Source organism: Meles meles, chromosome 1 (assembly GCF_922984935.1).
Source record: "Meles meles chromosome 1, mMelMel3.1 paternal haplotype, whole genome shotgun sequence".
Classification (NCBI taxonomy): domain Eukaryota; kingdom Metazoa; phylum Chordata; class Mammalia; order Carnivora; family Mustelidae; genus Meles; species Meles meles.
Genome location: NC_060066.1, coordinates 152665447 through 152686763, shown reverse-complemented (window position 1 = coordinate 152686763; position 21317 = coordinate 152665447). Strand labels below are relative to the sequence as shown.

The window sequence follows — 21317 nt, the reverse complement described above, 5'->3', positions numbered from 1 at the left end:
ATGTTCAGTATGGGGCTAGTGTGGGGAGACAGATTAGCCCTCTCCAGTGTAGTGTTTCATCCGTGACTGTGTCTGCTTGCTTCTGGGTGCCGAAGTAGCAGGTTTGGTTAAATTTTACTTGAGTTTTTGGTGACCTTTTCTAATCCTGACTGTTTCATAATTTAATGTCTTGACCTTCGTTTTCCATAGAGCCACCTTAGTGATAAATGCAGAGATTTAATAACTAGAACTGGTTGACAGGTGACCTTTCGTACATGGCCATTTCTCTTTGCTGGGGAAACCACACTGTTTTGCAAGTTTTAATTCTCAGATTTTAATTATCTATTCTATAAGCTCTAATTATCTTGTCTATAAGCTTATTCACAGAGAAAAAGAGGAAAGGTTAAATATTTCATTCTTCTTGCTGATTAAAATGTAAAGTGCTTGGCAGTTGTCCCAATATATCATTCAAAAAAGACAGGGCAATTTGTCAGGTTCTTACCCAAAGAAGAGAAAAGGGGAATTTTCCAGAGTGATTGGTAAGGAGCGGGATGAAAAAAGTGGCTGCGAGAGCGAGCGGACTCCTTAGCTGCATGAGGATAACTGTGCCCACGTGTGTGCAGACATGTATGTGTCCGTGTGTGTGTGTGTAAACTTGGAGCAGAGAAACAGAAGAGTTCTTTAACTAGATGTGTACTAATCTGAAGAGAAAAGTGACTGCAAAGTAACAAAAGGATAAACTTGCCAATCAGGGTGGGTGACATGTTAGTTTTGCTAATTTTTCCTTTTTAAATTTTTTTTTTAAACAGGGAAAGGATCAGTTGGGCATGTCATGGTAAGCTGGTTTCTAGGGTCCATGTAAATTCTATTTTAACACAGGAATTTAAAGCTCATTATTAAAATGTCACAGATTCTTAAAAAGAGGTAAAGAAGAGCGAAACTTCTTCCCACCCTCCCCCATAGGATCAGATAATATAGGAACTTCTTGATTTCCCTGGGCTTCATTCTTCAGCATTTTTACAAAGTTCATTTTTGTGCCAAATACTCATGCTCCTCATAAAACAAAAATAAAATTTGGCGTGGCTATAAGAGGACCTATTGTAAGGACCTAATCTCCCTATCAGCTAGTATTCTGGAATCTTCGTAAGTACAGAGGGAAAAATAACTCATGAGTTAGAGAAAGGCTTGGCAGTCTTGAGCTAACTTTGATTCCCAAGTAGTTGAAAGCAGCCATGTGGGCTTCTAAACTGAATTTATCTCAAGGAGGTTTTCATGCATGGGGAGATATTCCCTTTAGCCATGGAGAGCAGCTTCTAAAAACATCACCATGTCCTTTTTTCCCTCAGACATGGATCATAATCACTTAATGCTTCAGAAAGAAATATAACTCACTGCTGTTATGAAAAAGTTTTAAAAAACAAATTAAGTGAAGATGTGGAGAACCATTTGAGACTACTAGAGTTGATCATGATTAGTTTATCTTTGACTGAAGTTTCAGCCAGATTTCAAATAAAAAATAAGAAAAATTTTTCTACATAATTTCTTATGCCATGCTAATACCATTACCGGAGAGGAGAGGTTAATTCTGCTTACATGCAAACCTTAATATCCCTGAGGAGCTTCTCATCAGTTGAGAAACATTGTCCTCTTTTGGTGAAATTCTTGGCCACCAAGATGTTTAAAATCATTAATTTATAATTTAATATCAATAATTTTAGTATAATAGTGGGTGAGATTTGAGATATTTGCCTAAGTGTATATTAGAAATAATGCAAATTAATAATAAATATTTCTTTAATATCTTTCCCTTAGTGCTACGAGTGCCTTTTGTGAAAGATAACATATGCTGCTCTTTTTAACCTGAAAGATGTTTAATACCCACTGGATATCATGTTCATCTCAATTTCCTCAACTCTATAATGGGAAATTAAAACAATCCAACTTATGAAGAATTTATTATGAGAATGAATGGAATAATGTAATAAAGTGCTGGGCAGGATGAATGGTCCTTAATAGATGTTCAATCCTGTTTCTATCAATAAGTTTAATACACTATGCTTAGATGTCTTTCTCACTCTGTTTCTTCCCTTCCTCCCTCTCTCATCCTTTCCCTGTGCCTGAGATGGGAATCAAGTCCTTTTTTCTTATAAGGAGGCGAATGTCTCCTTATAAGAGTATATTGAATAAAATGATTCATTTTAGCAGAGAAAGGACTTGTTTTTTAAGGCAATCCCTAAGGCCTTTAAAATAGTGAATGAATTGACCCTAGTTAATCATGGAACTCTGCTATGCCTCAGAGCTGTGTACTGAGATTAAAAGCTCACACTGATTAGATTTCTAAAATTATTTTATCCTTCATGGTGCCTTCACAGAATAAGTACTAAGTAAAAATTACTTGGTTGTTTAATAGATTTTGCCAAATTCTTAACTTTCTCCAAGCTAAGTGCTCATAACCAGATTTGCAGGTACAGAGTTTGTATCCTTTTGCAAGGGAGAAATACCCAAATCAAATACAGTGATCTTACCATTAAAATTTTTTTTTCATCATTTTGGACTTTAAGTAAACAGCTGTTTGGAGGCACCTGGGAGGCTCATTTAAGCGTCTGCCTTTGTCTCAGTGATGTGACGATCCCAGGGTCTTGGGATCGAGCCCCAAGTCAGGCTCTCTGCTCAATGAAGAGCCTGCTTCTCCTTCTTCCTCTGCCTCCCACTTGATGTTTGTGGGCTTTCTTTTAACAGGGACACCGTTGCCCAGACACAGTTCGCTGAATATTTGTGGCAATCTCAGTTTATAGACACAGCACAAACCCAACCAAAGCATTTGTCTTGATGATGCTTTGAGTGGACAAGAGAAAAAGATGAAGAGGTCAAGTTTGTTTTTAATGAAAAGCAAAAAAATAAGGACAAGTCAACTAAAAAGGAGAATTCAAAATTAAGATAGGACTTGATACAGTGGAGCTGGCTAAATCTTTCCAAAGATCTCAGAAAATCCAGGGCCTCGATCTGGAAAGAAACTGCTTACTGAGGCAGAACTGAGCGAGTGGAGACATATGGAGTACATTTTTGAGCAAGGGCCCCAAGTCAAATAATATAAATGAGTTCAAGAAACAGCAGTACATTTTAACAAAGAAAGCTGAGATCACAAGATGCAGGGATAAAGCTAATAAAAGAAACTGAGATAACCAGATAAGAGCAACTCTTGGGTCAAACCGTCTGTTCATGCCTAGGTATTTCTTTCTTTTTTATCATAGCTTACCATAGTTTGAAGTGTCTTCAAATGTATAAATGAGTCCCTTGGGCCTTAGCAAGCTCTTGGTGCTACCTGAAGCTTCTGATTATGATTAGGACTGTTGCATTCATCTAGTCTGACTCTCCCAACGGTATTGCAAAATGGTCCCTGCCACCAAGTGGCAAATAGAGCATCACCATATGCAGCCATGTCTCCTTGTACATCATTTAGGACGCCAGGCAGCCAGGCAGGCCTGTGGCGAAGCAGGATAGGTACACGGAAGGCTCTTGCAACTCTGGCTATGGTCACAATATATAAAGGAAAGGGACGATTTCAGGATCACCACCTATCCTCCAAGCCATTACATTCCCAGTCCTCTGCCCAATTCCATATTTGTTACATAAACAAGAGGCAGTGGTTGCCAATGTTTGCCCTCAAGTTGTTAGTCAGCTGCTGACCTCATAATCCGCACAGCTGCAGCCTCCCGATATGTTGTCATGAAACAGATTGTGATGTCTTAATTGATGACTTTCAGAGGTTACAATTGTCAAGTGAAACCAGGATGCTGATTCTTATTAGCTAAATTAAGGCTTGTTACAGCACGACCAGCTAATTCACTCAACGACTAGGAAATCTGATGCGAATCTGTAGATTAGAACACATCTGAGGCTCTTTCTATCTTTTTTCTTTCTGATTTTTTTTTTTTTTACATTTGTGGAGGCCATACCCAAAAACGCTTTTATTATGCAGTCAAGCAACTTCTTGGAACAGAAAATGGAATGTAACCTCCCTGCGCCATATGCATCTTGGTGATAAGTTGGAGTGTGCCATATGACACGCACAGTTTAAATCAGGCATTGATTTGCATGACTGTAAGTGGGTTTGGAGGACTCAGCTAAGTGTAATGTATGTTAGGCCCTGCTGCAAATCGTTTGGCAGGAGAATATTGTGTTCTTCCTCATTGCCCTGAAAAACTGTGACTCCTAGATGCATGAAGGTCTTAGATCACAGTCCCATCCCAAGAGGCATTCTCTTATGCCCCCATCTGGCCATCAGTGAGGTCTTCGCTGTGGTACCACCCACAGAACCTCATTTCCAATGCCCTAATATACTCACCCACCTTGAGAGAACTATTCTAACGTGCTGTTCAGAAATCTTACTGTAGCAGGAGTGATGGACAGTCCCTTTGATAGCCAAGTTTTAAGACACTTCATAAATGGCGAGACCCCAGCGGCATGTCCAGTCCATGCCTGAGCCTGTGTTGTTTCATGCCCAGCCCTGTTCAAACCCTACATGATTCTAACAGTTCAGTGAATCTCTTTATACAGGAAAAAAGAAACTTCATAAGCAGAACTTTGTGGATGTAACCAGTCAAGTTTTTTCAAAATCCTTCATTTTGACATGAAACAAATGGAAACATTTGTCCATCTAGCGTATTTCACAGGTGAACAATAAAAACTAAAAGAAGTAAAGTTAAATTAACGTAATAACTGCTAACATCCAAAATACAGTGGGAAACACAAGGATATTAATCAAAGCAATTATACAAAGGAAAAAAATCAGATAATACCCAAATGCCCGACAGTAGGCAAATAGGTACATTATGGTATGTCCACATAAGAGAATATTGTATCAGCATTAAAAATATCTCTAAGGAGGGGTGCCTGGGTGTCTCAGTTGGTTAAGCCTCCTACTCTTGGTTTCAGCTCTGGTCATGATCCTAGGATTGAGCCTCTGGTCATGGGTCCTAGGATTGAGCCTGGCCTTTGTGCTTCGCGCTCAGTGGGAGTCTGCTTAAAGATTTTCTCCCTCTGTCCCTACCCCCCAAAACAAATAAATCTTTAAAAAAATACATCTCTAATGACTATTTACTGGCATGGGAGAGTTTAATGATGGGAAATTAGTTGAAAAACCATGGTTGCCAAATTTTATAAATACTGTTTTTCAATCTGTCTAATATATCTAAGAGGAGGAAAGTAACACGAAAGATTGTAGCAGTTGTAAAAGGGTGGAAATATGGAGTTTTTATTCTTTTTTTTTTTTAAGTTTTTACAGTGAGCCCATATTACTTCAATAATTAGGGGGAAAACGTGTTTTAAAGGAGTTTGAGTAGTTCTGTTATAACACTAGCTGTGGGGAGTCTGTGTTCAAAGCATCTCTAATCTAACAGGTCTAGAAATGAGCTTATTCTCCTCAGCTGATCCTGCTCCTCCTAAAGCCTTTGCCTGCTCATTTAAAGCCAGCTCTAGTCTTCTAGTTGTTTAAGCTAAAAGCTGAAGTTATCCTTGATTCTTCCCCATCTCTCAGATTCCACATTTCCTCTTACTGGTCAACCCAATAGGCTTTACCTTCAGACTATGTTCAGCGTGTGGCCAGCATCTTGCTACTTCTTCTGCTACCCTACCTAGTCCAGGCGACTATCCTCTCTTGCCATGATTGTGACAGTAGTCTATTCTCTGAGTTTCTACCCTTTTCCTCTTTGTCAGTTTTTTAACACTGCAGCTAGTGCTTTTAAAATATAATGCAGATCAGCCCTTCCCCTATCCAGAGCCTTCCAAAGGCTCCTGAGTAAAAGTGCCTATGTGGTGTCTCCCTGGTCATCTCTCTGATCCCAGTACCTTCTGACTCTCCTCAATGCCCTGTCAGGCCACATTGCTCTCCTTGTGTTCCTCTCCTACCATGGGGTGTTTGTGGTGGCTTTTGGTTTCGCTTTGCGGAATACTACCCACTCTCACCCTCGCACATACACACAAATCCCCATAGCCAGCCCTCTTACTTTCTTCGTCTTTCCTCAGATACCTCAAATACCATTGTCTACCCAACCCCAGGCAGACCTTTTCTGATCATTCCACTAACACACACAAACACACAACACAACACACACATGCATCCTAATCCCCTTTCCTTACTTTAATTTCCTCTATTTAGCACCTGTCTTCACCTAACATATGCTGATTTATTAATTGCCTTTCTCCTCCCAGTGGAGGAGAAGTTGTATGTAAGCTCTATGAGGTCAGGGGTTTTGGTTAAAATTTTCACAGCTGAATCATCCCCAAACCTCTAGAACATGGCATATCTTAGTTGCTCAATAACTACTTTGGATTCCTACCATTGATAGAAAAGACATCTTGTGACAGTTGTGTGGTAATTTTACTGATGACTTTTCTGAGGTACTTTGTCTCTCAATTTACCTACCTAGAGTGAACCTGTTTGTGTATTGATAGGTTTCTTCTGGATTGTGTTTCTCTTTCATCTAAATCAACAATTCTCAATGAATTTGGTAAAGTCCCTTTCTTCCCTAATACTGAGTTCAGTGTTCAGGCTCCTAATAAATTACTCTGATTCAGTTGTTCTCACTTCCTGACTTAACCACTATACTGGGTCCTATAGTAATCCCAGAACTTCTCAGGAGTGCGATTAAAATGAAAAGGACAGACCCTTACAGAGTTTACTGTACAGTGGACAGACATGATTAAACAATAAAATACAACATAACTAATAAAATAAGGGCAGTACTCAATGTGAGCAGAACTAGACCAATAGGCACAATAAAAACACAGAATCAAATGTTAGATACAAAATGTGGAATCTCATAATAGGAAGATGAGAAAGATATATATCAACAGAGTGCATTGCTCCTTTAACACTGTTTTAAAAGATAGAGTGACTTGGGGCGCGTGGGTGGCTCAGTGGGTTAAGCCTCTGCCTTTGGCTCAGGTCATGATCTCAGGGTCCTGGGTTTGAGCCCCATATAGGGCTCTCTGCTCAGCAGGGAACCTGCTTCTCTCTCTCTCTGCCTGCCTCTCTGCTTACTTGTGATCTCTCCCTGTGTCAAATAAATAAATAAATAATAGAGTGACTTTTCCTCACATAGGAGGAAAGTGGCAAAAGGAATTTATTTGGTTTGCCTGGGAGGAAGAAATGTAGGGAATGATGGAAAGAGCAATGGGTTTAGAGCTAGAAGATCTAGATTTGAATCTGCAGCTATCACTCGAATCTAGCATCTGCAAGTTCTGGAAGCCAGTGCTTTACCCTCTATGAGTCTCTGTTACCTCATTGGTTTAAAACAAGGAGGGTGGTGTGGTGGTTAGACCAGCACTAGAGATTATTATCTCTGTACAACCCTTTCCCAAGTTTTTAAAAGAAGGCTTTCATTATCCATCTAAAATAAGTGAGAACACAAAGGCCAGTTAACATGGTGATATAGGGAAATTTTTAAGGGTTTTTAATCAAATGTTTGCCCACCTGAGACTTGTCTTCAATAGTTGTTGGTTCTGAACATCTTTTTCAGAACTTCGTCATTTGCTGAATTTTTCATATTTTCATCAACTGCTACCTAACTTCATACATACAAGTAAAATACAGAATTGAGGCCTAGATATATTCCCTTTGCATTTCTTTTTTTTTAGCCACTGTCCGTATTAAAGAGATCAAATCTTCTCCTATTGCCTTATTTCATTTGAAATTACGGTTTTGAATGAAAAGTCATTATTTAGCATGGAAAACAAATGACTGTTTTTCCATTTAATTTTAAACAGATACAAGGGGATAGAAATTAAAATTATTTCTTAGCAGTCTGTATTCACTTTTTAAATGGAAGCATGTCCCTACCTTGATAACCTGTGGTAGCTGCCATAGGATTGGTCCGAATATTTCAGAAAATCCCACACTCGGGGACTATACACAACATCTGAATTTCATTTTCTCAGAGGAACTTATTTGGATAGCTAGAACTTACTAATTTACATGTATCTCCCCTGTCTCATTTCTCTGTTTTTCAGCCTTTGCAACTGGACTGTGACCTTTGCGCCATAGTGTCAAACTCAGGTCAGATGGTTGGCCAGAAGGTGGGGAATGAGATAGATCAGTCATCCTGCATTTGGAGAATGAACAACGCCCCCACCAAGGGCTATGAAGAAGATGTGGGCCGCATGACAATGATTCGGGTTGTGTCCCATACCAGCGTTCCTCTTTTGCTGAAAAACCCTGATTATTTTTTCAAGGAAGCAAATGCTACTATTTATGTTATTTGGGGCCCTTTCCGCAATATGAGGAAAGACGGCAATGGCATCGTTTACAACATGCTGAAAAAGACTGTTGACATCTACCCGAATGCCCAAATTTATGTGACCACTGAGAAGCGCATGAGTTACTGCGATGGCATTTTTAAGAAAGAGACTGGGAAAGACAGGTGAGTTCTCTGAGAGGCAGCCTCATTGTCTTTTATGCTAGCCCCTTGCTGAGTTCTTTTGCCAGCTATCAAATGAACAGAGTTATTTTTCAAATTGATTGTTATATGTTTTTTGACTATTACGATTACTTGATGAGCCAGCAACTAGGCCGCATTTATTCCACCTACACTACCTTCTGTTCTCTCCATTTTGATTGGCTTGAGGATCCAAAAAATACTGGATGCTTCCCCAAGATATCTTTAGATTTGTTCTTATTTAGCTCAATTTGCTATCGGTTAAATTGGATGTTAGCCGAAAGGAAGTATACACATTTCTGTTTCAAAACAGAAATGTTAAGGAACTTTAGGACCTAAACTCCTTTGGAAGTTGTGATAAAAATTTACCTGAGACAACAAAACACAGCAGGCTATTTATTCTCTAATAAGGTTGCATCGCTTCTTGCATGCAAATAGACCGTATGATCGTGAACACCATACCTGATATCTAGCAGATATGTTGGTACGTTCAGCAGAATACCATATTGAAATGAGGCATTACTGAAAGTCATTGACAGTGGTTTCTTGACGAGAAATGAGGTATAAATACCATTCACTCAATTATCCCACAAACCACTTTGCATTTTTCATTACATCTGTTTTTAGTTTTGTTTTTTGTTTTTTTTTTCCCGTAGCCTTCTGTAAACCACCTTCCCATTTCCTTTTCTGGAGGCCTGCTCACCTTATTTTTCTCCTACTCCTTACATCTCCTGTTTTCTCTCTCTGCTCCCTCTAACCAAACCCCCCATTCTCCCATCTGACTCCACTGGCTACCATTTTTTCTTTCTTTTTAGAAAGATAACCAGTATATGGAAGATAGGTACAATTATTAGTTTGTATTTCTAGTTCTAATAAAGAATTGTAGAAGGAAAATATTGAAGCCAATTGCAAAAGTTTTAAGCTATGTGTGAATTGTACTTACTCATGTCATACCATGGATAAATTGAGCATTGGCTGTAATTCCAATATTAACAATCTGATTTCCATAAAATGTATGTCTTTCACTCTTCAATATTATCAGATCTGAATTTTTAACTACATTAGGGTATGTGCTTGTGGGGGGGGGGAAGTTTCTGATATCTCTGGGTATAATTTGTATGCTGTTAATTATTTTAAAATCTTATCTGTCCTGATTGTCCTATTGATAATGCAGGCTGAACGTAGCATTTTCTACTTCTGAGCACCCAAAATGCACAGCTTCTAATGTAATGCAAGACAGGAATTGCGGTAATGCTGGCCTTTTCCACTGTTAGAGTTCACAAGAAGAATCCCAGTGGTTAGATTTGAATCAGTGTAGCAGAAGCTGTCCAAAGAGATAGGCACGAGAGATAAAGGAGTGGGTATGTAGCACAATTCTATATAAATATTTTGGCCATCTCAAGGGGTTTGGAAATTTCTGGTCTCTCATTAGCCCAAAGCAATGCAATTAATTAGATATATTTGGTATTTCATTAGTCATAGTCAGCCTTCAGGGTGTCCCCCAGTCATAACTATATGCCCTAGAATCATTTGAGGCATCAGAGAAGAGCTCAGTGTGTCGTATGGTTCTATGTATTTATATCATGTTGGCTTTTGCTGTGAGCTTTCAGTGAGACAGTACACTGTCACATATGTGTGGATTGTATAGCAAGAATCGGGAGAGAATAGCTTTGGAAGACTCATTTTCTTACTGGTTGTGATGAGGAAAGCTGTTTGTTTAATGGGAAAAATCTTGCTTGATAAAATTAATTTGCAGATATCATTCAATTGGTAAGGTTACCAAAATAAAAGAGGGGAAGGCAAATTGGTTTTTTAATGCTTCCTTCTGTTTTCCTCACTATGTGTATTCATGTCTATTCAACATGGAGTATTGCAACCAAATTGAAAAAGACAACTGTGCTAGTGTTTTAGAAATGAACAGAATGGGTGGTTTTGGTGAAATCTGGTTGGATGACAAAAGGTTGACCAAATGGCCTCAATGACCTGTTATCAGCTCTGTGATTTAAATCTGTATCCTAATGTTAGCAATATGAATTTTATTGTTTAAGGATTTCCCATGGTGATCTGTTGTTCTTGGCTAAACTTCATTTAAGAATGTTTCTTAACTTTTTATGAAGGAAAATGTCAAAATTATAAACTAGAGAGACTAATGGTGTAATGAACCTCTGTATACTCACTGCTCAGGTTGAATAATTATTAACTCATGGCCAATATTGTTTCATCTATATCCCTACACTTTCTTTCTCCCCAAGAATTATTTTGAAGCAAGTGCCAGACATCATATTATTTCATTCATTAACATTTCAGCATGTATCTGTAGAAGATAGAGAAATACAATGTCATTGTCCTACATAAAGACCAGCAATATTTCTTTAATAACATTATATAGTTTTTCAAATTTTTTAAAATATTTTTAAAATTTAACTTGAATTAGGATTAGCATTAAGATACATACATTGCTCAAAGCAGGATTAGCCTAAGGTCTGTACATTACAATTAATTGACATGTCTTCTGTATTTCTCTGAATCTATATCATTCCTCTGCTGTCTATTATTGAAAAAAAAAAAAACAACAGTCATTTGTCCAAAAGAGTATTCTACAATCTGATTTTTGCTACTTGTCCCCCCATGATGTTTTTTTGTTCATTGGTATTTCTATATTGAGCCTTTCTTTATTGGATTCAGATCATATTGCTTCTTACCAAGACCAATAGATGGTACTTCTATCAGCAGGAATACTGTCTAGTTTTCTCTTTTTATGTTGGCAGTCATTAATGATCATTGTCTAAATCCAGTAATTCATTAGATATTGCAAAATGATGATATTTCATCATTTTTTTCACTTATATTAGTTGATGCTTTATAAAGAGAAACTTGTCCTCATTAGCCATCTTTTTAAACAGAGATAGAAGATAGTACCAATCCTTTTTCTTTACCGGTTCTAAGCTATCAGTCCCCTAGCATCTTCCAAAAGTGACCAGTAAGTTTATTATTATTAATATTTATATATTAACATATTTAGTCCATGAGACTTATGTCTCTGTGCTCAAACTGTCCTATTTTGTGCTATTGGACCCTCTTCAAATTAGTTTTGGAGTCCTTTTATAAGCCACTAGTAATTTTGGATAGCTTCTTTGATTCCTGGTATTATAGGATGATTCAGGCTCTTCTTGTATGTATTGTGATGCAAACCTAGATCCAGACATTTCTCCAAAGAATTTTGGTCCTTTTAGTATTTAAGAGAGCATAATCTTGGGCTCATTGCTATGAAGCTTGTCTTTGTTTCTTGGTGTTTTCATTGGACATAGCTAGCATAGAAACAATATATGCTGTATATATTGTTTAAAGATAAAATCATTATGCCTCTAAACTGAAATTTCCAATTCAGATTCAGGGCTACTGGGAGCATTTTAATTTTACCTCGTGTATCTTATGTGTGTTTCTCCTTTTGCCATATTGGAAATCACAGGTCCTAGAGACACCAAAGTAATTCCTCATCTATTTTATCCCAAAGTGTGCACACAACAATCTTAGAGTAAGAACACATCACATTATTACTGTCAGCATTTTAAGCCTGTTTTACGCCAAAGAAGATGTTTTAATGGCAAGTATTTGTGTGGGTCCATGTTCACAAAGTGTGTATTGGTTTTATCATAACAAAAGTTTTAAATATTTTTCTCCAGGGGCACCTGGGTGGCTCAGTTTGTTAAATGACTGACTCTTCATTTCAGCTCAGATCATGATTTCAGGGTCATGAGATCTCCGAGTGGGGCTCTGTGCTCAGTGAGGAGTCTGCTTTGGATTCTCTCTCTCCTTCTCCTAATTCTCTCTGCCTCTCCCCCTGCAAATGTGCTCTCTCTCAAATAAATAAATATATCTTAAAGTAAATACATACACACACACACACACAGACACACATACACATTTTTTTTCCTCCTAAGTAAATAAGAGTATGTGTAGTGGATATACCATTGCTGACATGAAGGAGTAAGGAAAAAGGGACGTCCATTTAACTGGACTTTTGTTGTGAAACTACTTTGGTTGATATTCCTGAACTTACTGGAAATTTTTAGTAAGTGTTCATTTTTATCATTAGGTTTTTTGTTGTTTTTTTTTTAAAGATTTTATTTATTTATTTGACAGAGAGAGATCACAAGTAGACAGGCAGGCAGAGAGAGAGAGAGGGAAGCAGGCTCGCTGCTGAGCAGAGAGCCCGATGCGGGACTTGATCCCAGGACCCTGAGATCATGACCTGAGCCGAAGGCAGCGGCTTAACCCACTGAGCCACCCAGGCGCCCATATCATTAGGTTTTTAATAGAGAGGTTATGTCACCATTATGTATAATTTATAGAATTAAAAAAATTATGTCCCTAATAGTTAAAATGAATCATGATAGGAAAATGACTACATGGAGTTTCTCAAAGAAAAAATTGGCTCTCAACTTGTGTCTTCAAACTGTTAAAATCCTTTTAAAGAAATATAAATCCTTTCCTCATTTAAGGTGTGCACCTTTTCATTGTTTCCAGTGCTTTTTATTTTTGTCTTAAGATATTCTTCACTGAGGAAACACAAAGTAGTAGAAGAAATATATGTAGTGTTAAATTTCCTAGAATGAGTTTAGATCAATTCATAAACATATTGGAACGCTTTTCAAACCAAATGAAATTTAATTGGCTTTCTTATGAGCTACCAACTAAAATTATTTGGCTTGTCAATTAGAAATAGTGACCTTGTGGGAAAGGCTGAGAGAACAGAAAGAGAAGGCATCTTGTCCTTTCTCTCTTCATCCTCTGGGGCCTAGTTTTCTCCAGAATTCTAGGTTGTTGGGGTGGCGGTCACCTTTATAGTTTCACTTAATCAAATATTTTTTCTGGAAAACAACCTTCAACAAACCAGAAATCTTTGGAATTAAAGGTCTTATACTCAAAAGAATCTAGATCAAAATAGATCTTTTTTCCCCCTTTGAATGACTGGTATGCATAAATAATATGAGCCCCTTGACATTTACACATTTACATTAATACATCTTAAGACCGAAATACCCTAGAGGTGATGGAGGGCTGACAGTGGCACGTGTCGCCACACTCAACATCTGAGGAATGTGATTAGGTGCCTGGCCATGTACCAACGCAAAAGGAATGTGAACAGTGCTCCTAGAGAAGCAACGGGGACCCAGCGTGAGACATTCTTCTCACCTATAGGCAGGTGGGCTTGCCTCCCACTTTAGAAATACACTGGCAAATGCAAGCACATTATTTAATTAAGTAATAATTGAGAAAGCTACAGTCCCCATTAAAAACGCAAAGCTAATTTAGGGCTGATAAAGGGCCCTGAGCTGCCCTAAATAGGTCTTAATTAGCTGGCACCAATGTGACTCCGCCTTCAGGGATGGGTGAAATTAATGAAAGTTAGCAGCAAATAGATCAATGTTTCAAGATGTTACTGCCTCAGGTGCAGAGGACGGGAAGGGAGGGAGTTTCTTTTAAGGATTGTTTAGGAAATAGGGTGCACAAAAGTCACTTCTGGAAAACACAGTCAACATGGCAGGCTGATTCATAAATATCAAGATGGCTGTTTAATATTTGCCGGCACGCTCCATCCATTCCTCCTCCGTCTTAAGGAGAGAAAAAGAAATCAGTGAGGCGTCATTTCTCACTGCCTTCTGTTGGAGACAGGTTTGTCATCTGGCATGTTTAAGTACAGCCTGGGTTTTGCTATTTCAGCTTGGCCATTTTCAAAGTTTCTTACGCTGCCATGTGATCAGCTTTAAGGATTAAGTTGGCTCTTATCCCTTCGGTCTGCAAACCCTTCATGGTTTCTAGAGTGGGAAGAAGTTTCAAGCCTCCTCACCCCGAGAATTTGGGAACTCTCTGAGAGTCCCTTGGGTTGGGTTACAAGGCAGGTAAGCTGCCTCAACAAAAGGAGGGCAGCAAGGCGCAAGGATGAAAACAAAACCAAAATAGAACAAAACACTGCACGAGCCTGAGAGTCAGCCACAAGGCACTGAAATGTGCCTAATTCACCTAAATTAGCACTATTATTTTACCTGGACTCTGAAAACAAACACTAGTTATTTAGAACTCAGAATAAATAGGTGTAACTCCAGGAAATCCTAGACCAACAGGAAATGGGCAAAGTGGAAAAATTCTTGGATGGAAAGGCAGGACACATTATTAAAAATGGTATTTTTTTTTCCTTTTTGAAGGTGGTCTTTGCAAATATGGCATCTCAGCATTTTTTCAAGAGCAATGTTGACACACCTCTGTGAAAATGAATTAATGTTCCCATCCCAGCTGATATATTTGGCAGGAACAATAAGTTCACATAGCAGTCATGGGCAGACCCATAGGGCTCCTGAGTCAAAAAGTATAATAAGGCACCCAGGGCTCTGTTTTCATACTAACAAGCATTGGGAAACAAGGGACTTCATTTTTCCCATTCACGGTGGCATCCAATGACCTATATTAGGCCTTCTCTATAGTACACATGGGCTGGAAATTAAAAATTCACTAAAAAAGAGGGAAGAATCTCTTTTAATAATGGGAGAAGGGAAGATGTTTGTAATTTATCAAGCTATCAGTACCAACCTGCCTTGTGCTTTAAAATGCGTACACTGGGTACCCGTACACACACTGAGTGAAAACTATGATGTACTTGACAAGACAGCTTGGTTGAGGATTAATAGAAGAGAAGCAGCTAAGATTCAGTGACCATATTTTTCAAAGGAAGGCTGTACCAACTATTGGTAGTTGTAGAAATCAAGACTCGCAACCAGTCTATTTGGGGAAATAAGTTCTCCTGGGCGTTAGGATATGACTTGACAGAACAGCATAGCCAGATTATACAGTAGAGAAAGAAAGTCACGACAGATGCTTAACGCTGAACATTCCCTCAATATGAAGGCTTTGAACACTGTAAAGGGTGTGAAGCTCAAAGACAAATAGGCCTGAAATAAGAAGCCTCTTAGAATATATCTACACTTCTAAACTTTATAAGGGCTTTAAAGATTTTTTAACTTCTTCCCTTGTTGATTTGTCTGTTTATTTAAAGTCAGGGATGTGTCTGTTAAACTGGTTTACTTCCCTCCTATAGTTTGGATTTCTGCTCTCCTTTGATTTTTAATCTCAACCATCTCTGTCTCTCTTCAAGCTGAGGGTAAAATCAAGAAAATTATGAAAGTTTTACACTCGTCCATAAAAAACTTATGAACCAGGAGCAGTATCCTTCCTTTTTCCTCAATTGTTACCTGCCTTGACTCTTAAGACAAAGTTGGTTGTTTCGAGACTTTTCATACTATACGATATCCATCTGGATTATTAGATTTTTAATTGCTTAGACAATCATTTCAAAGTAAAAATCCTGTCTTAGATATTGTAGGGGCTTTACAAGTGTCTGCTGAATTGAGTTTTTTGCTTCTCTGAAAACAAAAATATGAGAGTTCTTATCAGGTGTGGTATTATTGACCTTCTAAATGGACTTCCCTCCTTGGCTCTTTTTCTCACTAAAGAATGGGTTCTCTAGATCAATACAATACTTATCTCTTTTTAACACAGTACTTCTTGAACTCTCATGTGCATATAGTGACCTGCTGATGCAGGTGATTTAGAGTGGAGCCTGAGAATTTTCATTTTGAACAAGTTTCCAGGCCACACCAGTGTTGTTAATCTGCAAATGATACTTCGAATTGTGCTATTTTAGATGGCTTTGAGTGAAGGGACAGACAACATCTCATTTTTCCTTGAGCCAGAGGAATGCATAAGTGAAGAATAACTGTTTTCCAAATAGCTTGGTTATCTGCTTGTGGTTGAATCCCAGTTTTGTGACTGCTTTGTTTCTGACCTATTAAGCATGGGGCCCATCTTAAGTTGCATCTTAAGTCTTAAGAATGGGTGACTGAGTTGGTTGAGTGTCTGCCTTCAGCTCAGGTCAGGGTCTGCCTGTCAGCTTCAGCCCAGGGTCCTGGGGTACAGTCCCAGGAATTACAGTTCCAAGAATTATTTATCTGACCTCACTGTGTTTATTGGTCCTTCTCTCATTGACAACGCACTTCTTAAGGACAGGGACAATGCCCATCTCCATTTTATTTTCCAACTTACCATAGTGGTGGTTTGCCACCAAAATACCAACTGTGTTGTTTTCACTACTTCTTTCAGCTAAATGGCCCACAGATGTTTCAGGTTTCCTTGAAATGACCTCAGGTCATTTTCTTTCTTTTGTCATCACCACTACCCCTGGGCCAGGTTAGGCCTTCTTTGCCTCTCACATGGTGACTCCTAACACAGCCTTGACTCTGTGGCTTTGCAGAGACTGTTCCCTCTGCCTAAATCGTACTTCCTCCCCATCACCATGCACACAAGTACATCCTTTATGAGCAAATCAGATGTCACCTCTTCCATGAAGCCTTTTATAGTGTCTCTAATTAGAACTCCTATTTCCTCCTCTGAAAATCCATGGCGTTTGGACTTTTTTAAAATGGAAATCATCACTCTCTACCATGAATTTTTGCCATTGATGTCTGATCTCTTCAGGTAGTCTATAAACTCGTTGAAGGAATATCAGTTCTTATGTATTTGTTTCCCTAGTAGACATTTGATGGATGAATAAATAAATAGAAGAGCAAATGAGCAAAAAAATTAGTACATGATAGTTTTTTTTTATTATAAGTTTACAAGTCCCTTTGCCACTTGTTGAAATACTTGTGAATTTCCAAACACTTTTCTTCAATATATAGAGGTTACTGTGATACGAACGAGGCAAGTTCTGGGATTGTGTTTTGATAGAAAATTTTCCACAGTTCTATTCAGACAGACCACCCCTTGCTCTACTTTACCCAGAGGTTGGCAAATCTATTACCTTCTCTAGGGACCTTGTGACTGGGTGCTGGGTTTTTAATAAGTCACTGACAGAGCCATTCCTCAAATACAGGTTTCCATTTTAGTTTCACATCCACAGCAAAGCAGGTTCTGAAACTTCACTCTCAATTCTGTTAGCTGTCAGTTGCCTAGTGAAAAAACGGTTGCTAGCACCCAAACCCCAGGTTATACTCTCAGGCTCTAGGAAGCAAATACAACAACCATCCCAGAAGGCAGAGAAGAAAAGACCCAAGTAACGGAGAACTGATCACTACCCAACTTTATCTTCTAATTATCTCCCCCAGAACATTTTCTTCTTTGATAACAAAGAAAGTGAATTGCCTTAGTGAAAATTCTTTCTAAAAACTTCATGATGAACATAAAAGAAAAAAAAAGATGGTAGCAGTATCTTCCAACCCACTGCATAAATGGTTAGTGAATTTGTACATGGATTTAGAGGAGAAATAGTGAAAGTGTTTTGACATAATTCAGAGCTTGTCACTGTCCCACTTGAAACCCTGATATAGCCTCCTGTTTTTACACAAGTTTTTACAGTGATTTACCATTACTTTCAGGATGGTCTGGCTCCTTGTTGCCTCACTAACCTTCATTGATTAAACTTCCTTCATGCTCACTTCTCTGGTCCCGCAGACTTCTTAGCTGCACCTCAGACATAGTAGGCATCCTCCCTCCTTCAGCCTCTACTTTAACCTTCTGCTGGACCACCCTTTCTCCCCACTGATTGCATGATTCAATTCATCATCTCCTTCAAGCCTTGGCTCACTTGTCACCTACTCAGTAAGTCTAACATAATGTCACTTGGGATTGAAATCCCACTTCCCATAAACAGCATTCCCACTTATCCTTACCTTATTCTGCCTTTCTTTTTTCCACGTAGCAGTATTTTACTTCTAACATTCTATATAATATGGTTTTTTTAATTGTTTATTGTTTGTCTGACTCCCCCACTAGGATAAAAGTTTCTTAACCCAGAGATCATGATCTATTTTTGTCACTCATAAATCCCAACCACCTAGAATTGTGTGTGGCATAGAATACACATTTAATATTTGCTGAATGAATGACCAAGAGAATGGAAAAACAATTAAATAAATAAAGGATTGAGGCAAACCTGGAAAACTTGTCTCAGGGGGTCAACCAAAGTAGCTTAAAAAAGAAAATACATATGTTCAAAAACTATGCAATGAAGGTAGGAGTAAGGCAGTTTGCTGTTCTGCAAAAGGTTAGTAGGATGACGACTCTATTCTAGGAGATGATCATGTCACAGGAATAGTCTGACTGATTTTTTATTCTTCAGCATATGGACCGGTTGTTTAAACTGAATTGACCAAATTAGCTAGTTTCTTACTACATAGCAGAAAGAACAACAATCTTTTGACTCTTACTTGGTTTGGTAGAAAGGTGGGTCCTAAACGAAGGCTGCCATCCCAATCACCAGGAGGGCTGGTTAAAACAGATTGCCAGGCCCATCCTGAGAGTTTCTGAGTTGTTGGATCAGGGGCAAGGCCGTAGAGTTTGTGTTTCTAACAAATTCCCAGGTCCTGCTGTTGCTGTTCTCCTAGGACTACCCTTGAGAACTACTAAGATACCAGGAATTATACTCAATTATTTGGAAAACATTTAGTCCTATAATCTTTATACTGTTGGTGTAGTGTTATGCAAACACCTAAAGTTATTTTTATTATGATATTTTTAACAGTACGAATTTTTTAACCTCCTGCAAAAATCCAACTACAGCTCTGTCGTTGTATTTTTCACTTTCTTAAGATCTTGCTCGTCTGTAATTGTGCCAGATGGTGCTGCTCATTAGCTTATGAGGAAGGGATGCTTTATCATTCTAGACAGAGAGACAAATCATTCTATTCTCTGACTTTGAGTCAAGAATCAACATTTGGGTGTATGCTCAGCCTACTATTTGCTTTACAATTTGCTCATTAGGTATTTATTACCCTGACAATATATGAGCTACTCATTAACCCTCTGTCAAGGATTTCTTTCAAATTATATTAAAGTTCATATCGGCACTATTTGACAACTGCCATCATCATGGCTTTACCTCCACTAATATGTCATTTCTCTTTTGCCTAAATTATCTGGGTAACGTGGTTATCTAGGAAGTATAGCCATAAAATTAAGATCCTGGATAATATTCCATTCTATGACTTAACCATGTGCCAAGTAGGTAAGGGAGGCAATTGCTATTGCTAATTTGTGAAAAACAATAAAAATTGAGGAGAAAAAAAAAAAGTAACATGACCCAAATCATTGCATTCTTTTCATTCATTGTATGTTTTTCTTATGAAGAGAGCAGAGTGAGGAAGGCATATGATTTAAAGAAAAATACTAAAAAACAAAACAAAACTTCAGATAGATACTTAGTGAGATACTGGTAAGGTAAACAGGGACCCTCTTACCCTGGGAGGTGGAGAACTAGTTAGAATTCAAGATCTAAAAAAAATAATAATAATATACCTGAGACATTAAATTATTAGAGGAGAAAACATTTATAATTTTCACTAAAAGGATAATTAAAATTATTATTAGAGAATTCTTGTGAAGACACTGTGACAGGCATATATGTAACAATCTCCTGGTATGAACAGTTTATTATCCCCAAGAATGCTTCCCTCTACCATGGTAATACTGAACATGTCAAATTTTCCTGAGCTGTTGAGAGGAGAGTGGGAAAAAGAGAAGATGATATAGTCAAAGATTTTTGGGAGGGGTTGCCAATCTGTCTTCATTCTTCCAGTTGACTGTAGATATTTGACTTTTATGTCTTTTTTAACTAAGATGGTAATATCCTTGTGATGAAATGAATATCCACAGCCTATGTCTATCATTGTGGAGGGGCAAGAGCTCTGAATGTAAATGCAAAACAGGAAAGGGTTGCTGTTTCAAGGTGACTTGTTCACGGCCTATTCTGTATTTTTAATGTGTTATGCAGTCCTTAACAAATACCGTTGTGTTTACTTAGGAGTGCATTATATTTTTTCCCAACAATGGAGCAAATTTCATTTATGTTTTTATACAGTTATAATTAATTGGCCCTTTCTCTCCTCTTTTACCTTGACTTCAATTCATAACGCATCGGATAGTTTACCATTCCCCTTTGATCAGAAGAGAAGAGGTTTCCAAAGACTGAACCGTTGGCAACTTTGTCACCTGGAAAAAAATTACATAAAATATGTTAAAACCAGAAATGACTGTGTAACTGGTTCATCATATTTTCCTTAGCAGGTGGATTCTTGGTAGGCAGAGAGTGTGTTTCTGGTGTTCTTGCTGCCAAGCACATTGAGGGTTCTCAGTAAATATTAAATAATAAGAAGAATTTCCTAATTAAGATGAACATTTTTCTATATTAAGCAGATGGTGCTCAATAGGAGTAGCCCATTATTTACAAGTATGACACAAGGTGCTGGCAATTGTCTAGGAAGCGTGGCTCTTGCATCAGATGCTGATTATATGTTAAAGCAAACTTTTGTGACAGTTTGATCAATAATAGGTAATGTTTGTGAAAAAAACTGTGAGTAGGCGTGGACTTTGCGTGTATATGTCTGTAATTCTGCTGTTTTGATTATGAATATTGACTTCAACTATAAGAGTATTTTTTGCTATTTGCTGTAAAGTTTTGGCAAATCAGTGGATATATGATTTTCTCCCGTAGGCTCACCATTTGACTTGAATCCTTGTTACCGCCTGATTTCTTAAGAAATTTTTCTTTCAAGTCCTTTGAATATCTCTTTATGATTTCTAAAACTAGATGTGAACACCTCCATGGTATCTGCAGTGTGCTTATATTAGTAGCTGAAACCTCAGTGGAACTAAGGAGAGTTAATTAGGCATTCCCAAAATACACATCATTTTATGATTTTGCAGATCACCCCGATGGAAATAACAGTCTAATTTCGTCAAGTCATGTAAATTACAGTGAGAGGGATGATGAGAGTAGGCAATTCTCAGTTCTTTGGAGAAGTTAATTTTGTTGTCAGCACACACACATCTCCAAAAATCACAAACCACGGGCAG

General features: G+C 38.1%; 1 protein-coding gene across 2 annotated transcripts in view; it reads left to right on the top strand.

Moving 5' to 3' along the window:
• The window catches only part of ST6GALNAC3 (ST6 N-acetylgalactosaminide alpha-2,6-sialyltransferase 3), a 529436-nt gene that overhangs the window by 323901 nt on the left and 184218 nt on the right, over positions 1–21317 (top strand). Inside the window, exons 3-4 of one of the 2 annotated variants that reach the window (XM_046007194.1) lie at positions 7990–8399; positions 21265–21275. In XM_046007194.1, coding sequence (XP_045863150.1) covers positions 7990–8399; positions 21265–21268 — 414 coding nt within the window. In that variant the 3' untranslated portion in view covers positions 21269–21275. The remainder of the gene's footprint in view (positions 1–7989; positions 8400–21264; positions 21276–21317) is intronic. The other variant, XM_046007184.1, reaches the window with a different exon arrangement.